Genomic DNA, 13,334 nt, shown 5'->3' with positions numbered 1-13,334 from the left:
AACCTGCATGTCTTTGGACTGTGGGGGAAACCGGAGTAAACCCACGCAGACACGGGGAGAACACACAAACTCCACACAGAAAGGCCCTTGTCGGCCACTGGGCTCGGACCCAGGACTTTCTTGCTGCAAGGCGACAATGCTAACCACTACACCACCGTGCCGCCAGTTAAGAAGAACATCAGTTACAATTCTCACATCTTTGCCACTGTTGCATCTTGCTCCAGTGATCTTATCCAGGTTCGTCATCAGTCAAAGTCCTTCCTGTGTCAGGACCTGATCTTCCCAGGCAGTCCCCCATCCCAATACCAACCAAGAGGTAGGAAGTTGCCAGAATTTGCCTGGAAGAAAGCAAACTGGGCTGCAAAGCTGGGTTTTAGAAGGTTCTGGGTAAAACCATTGTTGGCCAATTTGGTGCTGAGATGAGACCAAAAGGCACTCTGGTCTAAAGTACCCCACTGGTACCAACCAGGCACTTGGCACCGATTTCCATAGCCCTTGGCCTCTTGTCTATTGCACAGCTAGGGTTACAGTGTGGGAATGGTCCTTTGGTAACCACGAGACTTTGACTCCCTTCTCACATCTGTATTGTGGCATGCCTCGCCAAATGGCAGTGGGTACCGTTTTTATGATGGTATAACCCGACCATAAGTAGAACTTGCAATCGCCTGATCGAGAGGCGAACACACTAACCATTAGGCTAACTCACAGTTGTAATCAGTCCAGAGAGCCTGTTAGACAAATTCAGCTTGGGATTGATAACTGGTTGATAGCAAGTGAAAGTGGGGGTTATCCTTTTCTATGAGTGGTCTCTAATGAACATTTGGATTACTAGTATGTTCCACGAGTTGGTCCAGCATGATCTAGCCACCCTGGTAGACATCCGGTTGCTGATGGCACTCTTGGGATATCATTTGACACCTTGCAGGAGAGAAAAATGAGCATTGAGCAGTCTAATAGCTTCAGCATACAGTGGTGTATGTGTACACATGGTGTATCTTCACCCTAAGGTAATGGGTTAGCAGTCTGAAATGAGTCTAGCCAGTCAGACCTCGGCACAAAGGATTCACTAGGGAATGTGAGGAACAGAAGAGGAGGCAGTATTGCAAACTCCTCATCAATCTTATGCCGCATAAAGGGACTTAGCACCAGGATTTTCATCAATCTCATCAATCTTTCTCTTACACAAGCACAGTCTGGACTCCTTTCTCAGAAACCTTGCTGCCACTCTGTGTGTATATATAAGACAGAACACTGCACAGTGTATGGATAAGGTCTATAGCTACAGTCCTCGAGACTTGAATCAGATGTTTCAGAAGAGAAGTCATTGCTATACTGCTCTGGACACTGAGTAGACAAGTTATCATACCCTGGTAGAGTTCTCATCATGTTAAGGAAGGACAGATACTGGGTTAGAGTACTTTTCCATGGCTAACTTTATCAACAATCAGTGTGATGGTTTGACATGTAAAATACAGGACTCTTCCATGAATGATTTCTTACCACTTCAGGGAGCACTTTGGTAGCAAGAGCATGGATGGCCTTAATCAGGATGGTTAGAGCAGACAGGATAAACACCACCCCCAAAACCACACAAGCTCTGTAGAAAAACACATAATATTCGCCAAAGTAAGTTAGTTAGGCATTGGGACAAAAGATCAAATTATTTTGAGTACTGTTTTCTGTAAACACAGTTAAAGCCTCAGACACTTACAAAATAGCATCATGGCCACACCAGAACTTTTCTAACAGGGCACTGGATCAATAAATATATTCTATTTTTATATACGTTTTTTGCAATATGAATCTGTACAGTACTATTTTGGTTGCTTGATAATCTCTATTACAATGGGGAGTAAAATATGATGGGGTGTGCTATTATAGGAAAATAATCAATGACGGTTGTGCGATTAGCATGTCATGTTTATTTTCCTGAAATGTTTTGTTCCGCAGCAATTTGCCAATGCCATGTCGGCATGTCAGGGGCCAAGTGAGAAAAGTTAGCCATGCTAATGGTTGTCTGTCTCCCCTGTCAGTTACAGCAAAATTAGTCAATCACAGGCATCTGTGAACTGATTTATGCAGAAGAGGGCAGATAGTGCTTTCCTCAGACTGTGTTACGCTGCCCTGTGATGCCTCATGAGCAGCAGTTTGAAAAGATCTGGTAGCTCGATTCATGTGTCTGGGAGGTAGCACAGGAGAACCAGCTGGTGGGTGGGAATATCACACTTTTTATCTATTTAATGTTGTGAAACAGCAATGACAAGTTAATTCCTGTTATCGTTTACTTTATAGCAACACCAGTCATCAGCCGCTCTCTCAAGTTCGACAAAAAAAAAAAATGCAGTCTGTCATGTTACCAAGAAACCTCTGTCCTTAAACTTGACTTGCTTGAAACTCAATCATCTGTTCTATTAGCCTCATGCTAATGCTGGCCTTTCGGTGTCGTGGTAAAATTGAAGATTCAAGATTATTCTGTGGCAGACAGATTATACCGCAACATGTTTATATACGACCTTTACAAAATGATCTATGACTAGCTTGTGTTGTCCGGGTGCTCAAAGCCACGATGGATTGCATGCTCTAGTTCCTGCTTATGGTGCTGCTCGTGGAAGTAGATCAACCTGTGGGGAGACAGCTATAATACAAACTTTGCAAAAAGTGTAGAATTGAAAATCTCATTGGATTAATGAACTGTATGTAATCATATGCATAATTATAACATTTTCGGATATAATGCTCCACACCCACCAGATGTGCAGGGCCACAATGTTTTTGGTGTAAACTGGGAAAATATTACGGGAAATGCAATGTTATCAACAACAAACGTAAGTGTTAGTACTACAGTATTTTGCTTACACTTATTTATGGGATGCAGGGTTTGGTACCCTTGTGTGCATCAAATCAAAGTGGCAATCCAGGTTAGACGTAACAGTTGAGATCAGTTACGTACTTTCAATTACACCTCCTGGCTCTGATAAGCTGCAGTGTGATGCACAATCCCAGTTCTCTTATTAGGATTATAAGATTTCTAACGAAAGCAAAACAACCAAGAAACTGATGTAGAGGTTTCTTTGTTATACTTGAGCAATAGCACCTGAGCAAGACTGCTGTTAAATCGAATATCTGATATTCAGTATAACTGCGCAATTGAAAGTGCAATATTATAGATCCCAAAGAAACCACACTCACTGATAGCCCATCAGCTAGCTGGCTAGTTAGCTTACACGGATTTGTACTTTCTGGTTATAAGTGCTTCCAGTAAACTTGGCATCCCTCCTTCCTTTTCATCTTCATCTGATGATGAGCTTTCATATTTTAATCCAGAAGTTATATTCCTGAAAATTATGATTTTGATGATGTTGCTAACTCTACTGTATTAACCATTTCGAACTAGGAAGTGGAATTTTATGTGGCAAACACAGATGAGTGGAGTGATACATTCAGTACGATTATATGAAACAACAGCACTCTTGGAAAGTTGTTCGACCAATCAATTTCCTGCTAACTGTTGTTTAATGTACCATATTCAGCATTTCACATATTCTATCATGCATCATGAGTGCCATAATTTAAGATAAGTGCATCTTAAACAATTAGAATATCATGAAAAAGTTCAATATTTTCCATCAGTTATTTAAGAAAGCGAAATTTTTATATATTCTAGACTCATTACACATAAAGTAAAATGTTTCAAGCAATTTTCTATCTTAATTTTGATAATTATGGCCTACAGAGCAAAAAATTAAAAATCTCAAAATATTTCATTTCAAGTTTGAGTAAAACAGTATAAATACCATGTATCTCTAGGTCTAGTTCAGTGCATGCAACTACAATTATGGGGAAGACTGCTGACTTGACAGTTGCCCAGAAGATGATCATCGACACTCTCCACAAGAAGAGTAAGTGACAGAAGGTCATTGCTGAAAAGGCTGGCTGGAAAAGGTGCACAAGCAACAGGGATGAATGCAGTCTTGAGAGGATTGTCAAGAAAAGTCGATCCAAGAACTTGGGAGAGCTTTACAAGGAGTGGACTAAGGCTGGTGTCAGTGCATCAAGAGCCACTATACACAGACGTCTTCAGGAAAGTTGCAGTCAGAAAGCTGCAACTGTCACATCCCTAATATCAAACCACTCCTGAACCAGAGACAACATCAAAAACGTCTTACCTGCACTAAGGAATGAAAGAACTGGACTGTTGCTCAGTGGTCCAAAGTCCTCTTTTCAGATGAAAGTAAATGTATTTCATTTGGAAATTCAGGTCCGAGAGTCTGGAGGAAGAGTGGAGAGGCACAGAATCCAAGGTGGTTGAAGTTCAGTGTGAATTTTCTGCAGTCTGTGATGATTTGAGGTGCCATGTCACCTACTGGTGTTGGTCCACTGTGTTTTATCAAGTCCAAAGTCGACACAGCCATCTACCAGGAGATTTTAGAGCACTTCCTGCTTCCATCTGCTGAAAGCTTTACGGAGATGCTGATTTCCTTTTCAAGCAGGACTTACTGTAGCACCTGCCCACAGTGCCAAAACTACTACCAAATGGTTTGCTGACCATGATATTACTGTGCTTCATTAGCCAGCCAACTCGCTTGACCTGAACCCCATAGAGAATCTATGGGCTATTGTCAAGAGGAAGATGAGAAACACCAGACCTAAAAATACAGGCGAGCTGAAGGTCACTATCAAAGCAACCTGGGCTTCATTAACACCTCAGCAGTGCCACAGGCTGATCACCTCCATGCCATACCGCATTGATGCAGTAATTCGTGGTACAGGAGCCCCAACCAAGTATTGAGTGTATAAATTAACATACTTTTTAGAAGTTGGACATTTCTGTATTGTAAATGCTTTTTCAATTGAACTTGGGAAATATTCTAATAATTTGAGACACTGGATTTCTGATTTTCATGAACCATAGTTCATCAAAATTAAAACAAAAAAAAGGCTTGAAATATTTCACTTTATGCAGAATTAGGCCCACTTTACACGGGGACGGTATAAAACAAAAACGCAAAAGTCCGTTTTCGTTCTCACTTTTTTCCGCGTCTACACGACCGTTTTCAAGGAGGAAATCTGCGTCTATACGGTGACGCATAAATGTCTCCGCTATGTCTGCACGCATGCGCAAGGTCTTCTGTCTTGTCTGATCTGCACATCTGCGCCGCTGTTCTGTCAAGTTATCCTACCAAGCATGCGCGAAATCCAGGAGGGTAGGAAAATTCAACAGTAGTTTTGTCCCACCGATCAGCTGGGCTGATAGAAAATCGGTGAGAATTTCACGCATTTGCCGATTTTTATGTTTTGTGCGTATTGGTCGAGTCTTTGGCCGAGTCAAATAATTTGTAATGACTTGTTTTGAATAATAAAACGGTCTGTATGAGAACTTGCTAGGATAACTTTACAGAACACCGGTCCGGCTGAGGTACTGTAGTGCTCGAGGGAGGAGCAGGAGCAAACCGAAACTCTTTTAATCTGCCTTTATTAAGTAACACTCACTCTTGTTTCAGTGAAGAAGAGAAAAGGCAGTGTCCATCTCAGCAAAATAAACCCGTTCGACTGCTAGTTTTGTTTTCAGTCTCGGGTTTATGGTTTCACGAGCGGCTTGAATAGGCGGCGCGCGCGTGCGTGTGTGTGTAACTTGGCGACACCAAACTGAGGAGCTCCAGCCGGGCGGGTGAGCAGGAAAACACATCTACTGCATTAAAACACAGAGCAGCTTGAAGGTCCGTTGGATCGATGTAATCAGACATGCTCTTACTTTTTTACTTACTTTCTTACTTCCCGGGCTGGCATGTGCAGTATATGACATATGTATGACGTAAACGCGTACCCGACGTGAGCAGATCCGAGCAGAGTTTCGCGTATTGGGTAGTTTAGACGGATATGCAACGGGGGCCGTTTTTAACTTATCCACTCTGGAAGGCGTTTTCAATTTTATCCGTTTTTCAGCCTCGGAAACGCCGTCCTCGTGTAAACGAAAGGCACTTCTGATAAAATATTTAGTCGTTTTTACCCGACAGCGTCCTCGTGTAAACGGGCCCTTGATACAGAATATTTACCTTTTGAAATAAATTACGAAAAAGTTGAACTTTTTCATGATATTCTAATTGTTTGCAATGCACTGGTACTCTGTTCAATGTCAGGTTATTTGCCATGATGAATCTGGAGTCATTGTGCATATAGTATTAAATGGTAAAAAAAAAAAAACCAAAGATTAAATAATTAGTAATGATATAATTTAATATTAAAACCCTGCATAGAGCATTCACAAACGTGGGCTCTTGTTTATCACTGCTGTTGTTTATTGGCTCTTTTGCGTCAGCACGGTGAACCAAAAAAATCAACTCACTATAGAAACCAGGTGGTTTGAATCATTCCTCATGTCTCCACTGCCATTAATGACGGAAGTGTGCAGATGGCCTTGACAATTAAGGTCAGTACAATACTAATTAAAAGTACAGAAAGCAATTGGCATATGATGAAGAGTTTACAGCTTTCTCTATGTTCTCTTTGATTTCTCTTGGTGCTACTGCAGTAAACATGCTGGGGATGGTTGGGAACACTTTATTACAAAAGATCAAGGTTCTGCTCTGAATTCTGACAGCTTGATTAGGGCTTAAATTGAAAAGTTACCTGATACCGAGTTTCTGTTTTAAAGGCCAGGGCTTCAGCTTACAACGTCACATCTAAGCCAGATTTTAAATGAGGTGCTGGGGATTTTAATATCAATGTTTTGCAGTAAGGTTTCCATAATTGGCATTACTTCACACAGTGGTCAATATGAACAAATCATGAACGTCTGCATTAATGCACTGTGACATGAACAAAGTAATGAAAGCAATTAAGCCAAATAATCAACACTTGGTTCAACCTATGATGAGTAAAATGAAGGCCACAATGAACCAAAATGAAGTCCACCATAATGAGACTTTATATATAGATTTACACCTGGAGACCAGAGTTGAAGAAGTTATCAACATGCTATAATCTAATTTGTGCTTCTTATATATATATATATATATATATATATATATATATATATATATATATATATATATATATATATATATATATATATGGATTGATGAAACATTTAACTTTTTTGTCACAGGAAAATCTTCAGGACAGAATACGTGTTGTTGTATTTGTACAAACACAACATTCCTGTATACTTCAGACCCAGTAACACTCTGAGGCAGAAATTAGTCCACTCTAAGGACAGAATACCCAGTCACAAACAGGAGAATGTAGTGTATCCAACTCAATGCAGTGAGGAATGCACAGACCTGTACATTAGGGAAATGAAACAACCGCTTCACAGGTGCATGGCTCAAAACAGGAAAGCCAGTTCCTCTGACCAGGACTCTGCAGTCTATCTTCATCTCAATAACAAAGGACACTCATTTCAGGACTGTAATGTACGCATTTTAGCCAGAGAAAACCGGTGGTTTGAAAGAGGAGGAAAAGAAGCCATCTTCGTCAACCTGGAATGATCATCACTGAACAGAGGTGGTCTGAGGCCAAGTTTACATTAGACCGTATCTGTCTCGTTTTCTTCGCAGATGCACTGTCCGTTCACATTAAAATGCCGGGAAACGGGAATCCGCCAGGGCCCACGTATTCAACCCAGTTCGTGTCTGGTCCGGTGCTGTGTAAACATTGAGGATACACGGATACGCTGTGCTGAGCTCTAGCTGACGTTGTCATTGGACAACGTCACTGTGACATCCACCTTCCTGATTCGCTGGCGTTGGTCATGTGACGCGACTGCTGAAAAACGGCACGGACTTCCGCCTTGTATCACCTTTCATTAAAGAGTATAAAAGTATGAAAATACTGCAAATACTGCCCATTGTGTAGTTATGATTGTCTTTAGGCTTGCCATCCTTCCACTTGCAAGTGGTAAGAGACTTGCGCATGCCCGATATGCACTGGGATCACACACACAGCGGCTCAGTCCCGAATCACTGCTCGTGCGCTTCACTCACGCGCTCTGTGAGCTGCACAGGGCCGGAGTGCGCACCCTCCAGAGGGCACTCGCTGTTCAGGGCGGAGTGATTTGGAGCGCAGGATGCCTGCGGAGCCAAGCCGCTGAGGAGAAATTTACACATTACACATTTACACATTTCAACTTACGTGCCGTCTAATTAGTCATGTGATTAGCGTATCCGTGTATTGGCGTTGCTGTGTGCACGCGAATTGTGTATTGGCGTTGCTGTGTGCACGCTAATCGTTTTTAAAAATGTTAATCTGATGATCCGCTGATACGGTCTAATGTAAACCCCACCTGAGACACCACTTATCAGCCACCTACAATGCAGGCCTTGGCACACTTCCCAGAAAACTGAATACACATCCACACCAAAATTCAGCTGATGTCAAGAACTCACATGATGGCAGAGAGAGTCAACGACCCACAGATCACCCTAACGACCCTCTAGGCTGCTAGCACAGTTAACACCTGGCCCCCAGTGACCCCAACACCTACAGGATGACTAAAATTGTCAACGACCTATGTGACCTCAACGACTCTCCTTTTGGTCCACTAGAGGATAAATACCTGGAACTCCCCACAGGTCAGGCCCCACAGGTCAGGCAGAATTGAAGAAGCCTTTCAGATGAGAGGTGAAACGTCTTCAAGAATTTCAAGCAAGTCCAGTAGCTTCAGGACAGAAGAAACTGCGCTTCTTTGTGTCTTTGTCATATGACAGGCTGCATTATTATTATTATTATTATTATTATTATTATTATAACTACGATGACATATGTGATAACTTGCTTCACAGACATTCCACAACATATAGCTATAACTATAAACATACAGTGGTGCTTGAAAGTTTGTGAACCCTTTAGAATTTTCCATATTTCTGCATAAATATGACCTGAAACATCATCAGATTTTCACACAAGTCCTAAAAGTAGATAAAGAGAACCCAGTTAAACAAATGAGACAAAAATATTATACTTGGTCATTTATTTATTGAGGAAAATGATCCAATATTACATATCTGTGAGTGGCAAAAGTATGTGAACCTCTAGGATTAGCAGTTAATTTGAAGGTGAAATTAGTCAGGTGTTTTCAATCAATGGGATGACAATCAGGTGTGAGTGGGCACCCTGTTTTACTTAAAGAACAGGGATCTATCAAAGTCTGATCTTCACAACACATGTTTGTGGAAGTGTATCATGGCATGAACAAAGATTTCTTAAGACCTCAGAAAAAGTGTTGTTGATGCTCATCAGGCTGGAATAGGTTACAAAACCATCTCTAAAGAGTTTGGACTCCACCAATCCACAGTCAGACAGATTGTGTGCAAATGGAGGAAATTCAAGACCATTATTACCCTTCCTAGGAGTGGTTGACCAACAAAGATCACTCCAAGAGCAAGGTGTGTAATAGTCGGCGAGGTCACAAAGGACCCCAGGGTAACTTCTAAGCAACTGAAGGCCTCTCTCACATTGGCTAATGTTAATGTTCATGAGTCCACCATCAGGAGAACACTGAACAACAATGGTGTGCATGGCAGGGTTGCAAGGAGAAAGCCACTGCTCTCCAAAAAGAACATTGCTACTCCTCTGCAGTTTGCTAAAGATCATGTGGACAAGCCAGAAGGCTATTGGAAAAATATTTTGTGGATGGATGAGACCAAAATAGAACTTTTTGGTTTAAATGAGAAGCGTTATGTTTGGAGAAAGGAAAAGACTGCATTCCAGCATAAGAACCTTATCCCATCTGTGAAACATGGTGGTGGTAGTATCATGGTTTGGGCCTGTTTTGCTGCATCTGGGCCAGGATGGCTTGCCATCATTGATGGAGCAATGAATTCTGAATTATACCAGCGAATTCTAAAGAAAAATTGTCAGGACATCTGTCCATGAACTGAATCTCAAGAGAAGGTGGGTCATGCAGCAAGACAACAACCCGAAGCATACAAGTCGTTCTACCAAAGAATGGTTAAAGAAGAATAAAGTTAATGTTTTGGAATGGCCAAGTCAAAGTCCTGACCTTAATCCAATCGAAATGTTGTGGAAGGACCTGAAGCAAGCAGTTCATGTGAGGAAACCCACCAACATCCCAGAGTTGAAGCTGTTCTGTATGGGGGAATGGGCTAAAATTTCTGTACAGGACTGATCAACAGTTACCGGAAACATTTAGTTGCAGTTATTGCTGCACAAGGGGGTCACACCAGATACTGAAAGCAAAGGTTCACATACTTTTGCCACTCACAGATATGTAATATTGGATCATTTTCCTCAATAAATAAATGACCAAGTATAATATTTTTGTCTCATTTGTTTAACTGGGTTCTCATTGTCTACTTTTACGACTTGCGTGAAAATCTGATGATGTTTTAGGTCATATTTATGCAGAAATATAGAAAATTCTAAAGGGTTCACAAACTTTCAAGCATCATTGTAATCTTCAGCCAATTGCAGAAGACTTTGGGATGCTGTTGATTGCTTCCCTATAACTGCCTGCCCCGTTGTGGATTATTTCTCACTTATCTGCTTCATCTGGACAAAGCAGACTTCCCACTTAGCTACAAGTCATTCATTATTTGTCTGTTTCTTAGGACATGATCTAGCGAAGTAGTCTCATCAGTAGGCTAATATTTCCAACTTCCAAACTCCCATTTATTTTAAAGCAACCACTGACGTGATTAACGTGGCCAGTTTGGTCCAATCAAGTGAACACTGACTTCTACCTGAAAACATGTTAAGTTGTGCCTTCACTTCGTGAACTAATAATCAAATATACCATGTACTGAGAGTCACTGGAAATTATGGATTCTCTGAGGTGACTGGCATAGGGCCCCGAATTCACCAAAAAGAATCCATAATTACTGGAGCCTCTCAGTGCATGGTATATTAGATTTAGATCCCTCATCAAAAAATTCCAAACTAAAAGTGTTAAGATTGAATCTCGGCATAAACTCACTAGAGGCACCCATGTTTGTTGTTAAGGATACACCACGACTGACTCACACCATATCGATTTTTTTTTTTATTTTTGACATCACAAGATACATTACTTAATCAATGGTGGAACTATTTTCTATCACGTGAGCCATCCTTGGCCAATCCCTGCACGGGAAATTTTTGATAAGGGATATAGTATATAGGTGTATATAGATTTTAGTTAACATCGGAGTAGGAATAATGGCAATGGTGCGTGGTGCAATCTATCATCATGTCATGTGTTCCAAGTCATACAGTGACAGAACGGATAACAGCTGCTCCCAGTTAGTGCCAGTAATATACTTTATCTAAGCTTAATAACATGATAGAGGACATAGGATTATGTTTTGCACATGCCAAAAAAAATCCTGCCACAGTCTTATAACTGGAAATTAACATGATTTAATATATGAATATTTATGAAAAAGGAAAGTCTTTAGAGATTCTGTATTGATTTATAGCTGGATAAAACTCCAGAACGGTAGCTACAGTTGAGCACAAGGGAGGAGATGGTGAGTTTATTAGTGCCACCATTTTAAACCCCCCCCCCCCCAAGACATTCAATTAATAATAATAATAATAATAATCTTTAATGATTTCAAATAGAGGGCAGCATGGTAGTGTAGTGGTTAGCACGGTCACCTCACAGCAAGAAGGTTTTGGGTTCGACCGCAGTGGCCAACAGGGGCCTTTCTGTGTGGAGTTTGCATGTTCTCCCCGTGTCTGCCTGGGTTTCCTCCAGGTGCTCCGGTTTCCCCCACAGTCCAAAGACATGCAGGTTAGGCTAATTAGTGGCTCTAAATTGACCGTAGGTGTGAATGTGAGTGTGAATGGTTGTTTGCCTCTATTGCCGCTTTTCCACTACCAACGCGGCTGAGCCGTGCCGTGCTGAGTCAGGCTGAGTCGAGCTGAGCGGGGCTGTTGGAGTTGCATTTCGACTACAACCGCGCTGAACCGTGCTGGCTGGAAGTGGGTGGACACATTGGGCGGAGATAGCGAAAGTGGGTGGACGTCAGGTGATGTCGTTAGGCGGCGCAAACAGTGACATCAGTGATCTTTTAAGCGGTAGTCTCACGACCCGGATAGTAAACAATAAACATGGAGGACATGGAGTCGTTAGTGTTGCTGGTCTTGGTGCTGTGGCTTGTTGTCACCGACAACGCCAACAGATACTGGCAAGAGCGTATAGATGAGGCGAGGCGCATAAGGCTTCATAATTCTCGTAATTCGTAATTCTCCTTCTTCCAGGTTTACAGTGTTTACAGATCCCAGCGTGCTCACCAATCAGTGCACAGGGGAGTGTCTGCTCACGCCCCCAGCCTCACTCAGCTCGGTTTGGCTCGCTTCAGCCCCACTCCAAAACCGTGCGAGTTTTGGGGGCTGAGCAGGGCTGAAGCGAGCTGAGTCGTGCTGTTTTTAGATAGTCGAAACGCGAGCCGTGTCGGGCTGAAGTGAGCTGAAGCGGGCTGAAGTGAGCTGAAAAAGGGTAGTGGAAAAGGGCCATATGTGTCAGCCCTGTGATGACCTGGCGACTTGTCCAGGGTGTACCCTGCCTCTCGCCCATAGTCAGCTGGGACAAGCTCCAGCTTGCCCGCGACCCTGCACAGGATAAGCAGTTGCGGATAACATATGGATGGAATCAATTTCAAATAGGGACTTTCTATAATTTTTGATTGTGGCTGTGGAAGGAATGGTTATAAAATTGTGTTCTTCTCATTTCAGTTCCTGAACTGATCTGCATGAAGCTTTCTGTTTGTATGCTTGCTTCATTTCATCTAACTGGTTATCAATCAGCGTCACAGCTCAGGGTTGCTGGCTCAATCTCAGGACAGATCTTGAGCTGTAGTTACTATCTGTATGTGTTCTCCTCATGAGTTTCCTCCGACCCCCAAAAAACATGCCAGTCGGCAGACTGATGACATCACACCTTCCACTACAACCCTGACCAGGATAAAGTGATTACTGAAGATGAATGAATGAATCGTTGTTACGGATTAAATAAACATGGACTTGGGGAAAAGCAGCTGCTGCAAAGCATACAGCTGAAAGGGATTCTAATAAGCTTCGATGAAAAATGGAGGTTTTGTTTTCTTTCACATCGCAGTGTGCAACAATCGCATTAACCTCAGAGTTTAATACTGCGCTGTCTGAGAACATGAGCACAAATGGTCTACATGCTAGCAGTCTGGCAGTAACGCACTCTGTTGACACAAAATTATTTTTGCTCCCAGGAAGGCAGGTCATCCCAGCTCTCCGTCTGATATCTGAGCTGTTTGCTTGGGCTCATCCTCGCCGCACACTGCTGAGCAATAATTAGCTTTGCTCTCGAAATCGTTGCAGCCGAGGATCTTTTAGTAATGATATTCACACACGCCCACATG

General features: G+C 42.2%; 1 protein-coding gene across 1 annotated transcript in view; it reads right to left on the bottom strand.

The window, feature by feature from the left end:
- Positions 1 to 13,334, bottom strand: part of LOC132875212 (transmembrane protein 163a-like) — a 133,975-nt gene that overhangs the window by 15,432 nt on the left and 105,209 nt on the right. Inside the window, exon 5 of the mRNA XM_060911909.1 lies at positions 1,501 to 1,597. Coding sequence (XP_060767892.1) covers positions 1,501 to 1,597 — 97 coding nt within the window. The remainder of the gene's footprint in view (positions 1 to 1,500; positions 1,598 to 13,334) is intronic.

Source organism: Neoarius graeffei, chromosome 27 (assembly GCF_027579695.1).
Source record: "Neoarius graeffei isolate fNeoGra1 chromosome 27, fNeoGra1.pri, whole genome shotgun sequence".
In the NCBI taxonomy this organism is placed as follows: Eukaryota; Metazoa; Chordata; class Actinopteri; order Siluriformes; family Ariidae; genus Neoarius; species Neoarius graeffei.
The sequence above is the reverse complement of the archived record's forward strand: the minus strand, read 5'-3'. Positions and strand labels throughout refer to the sequence as shown.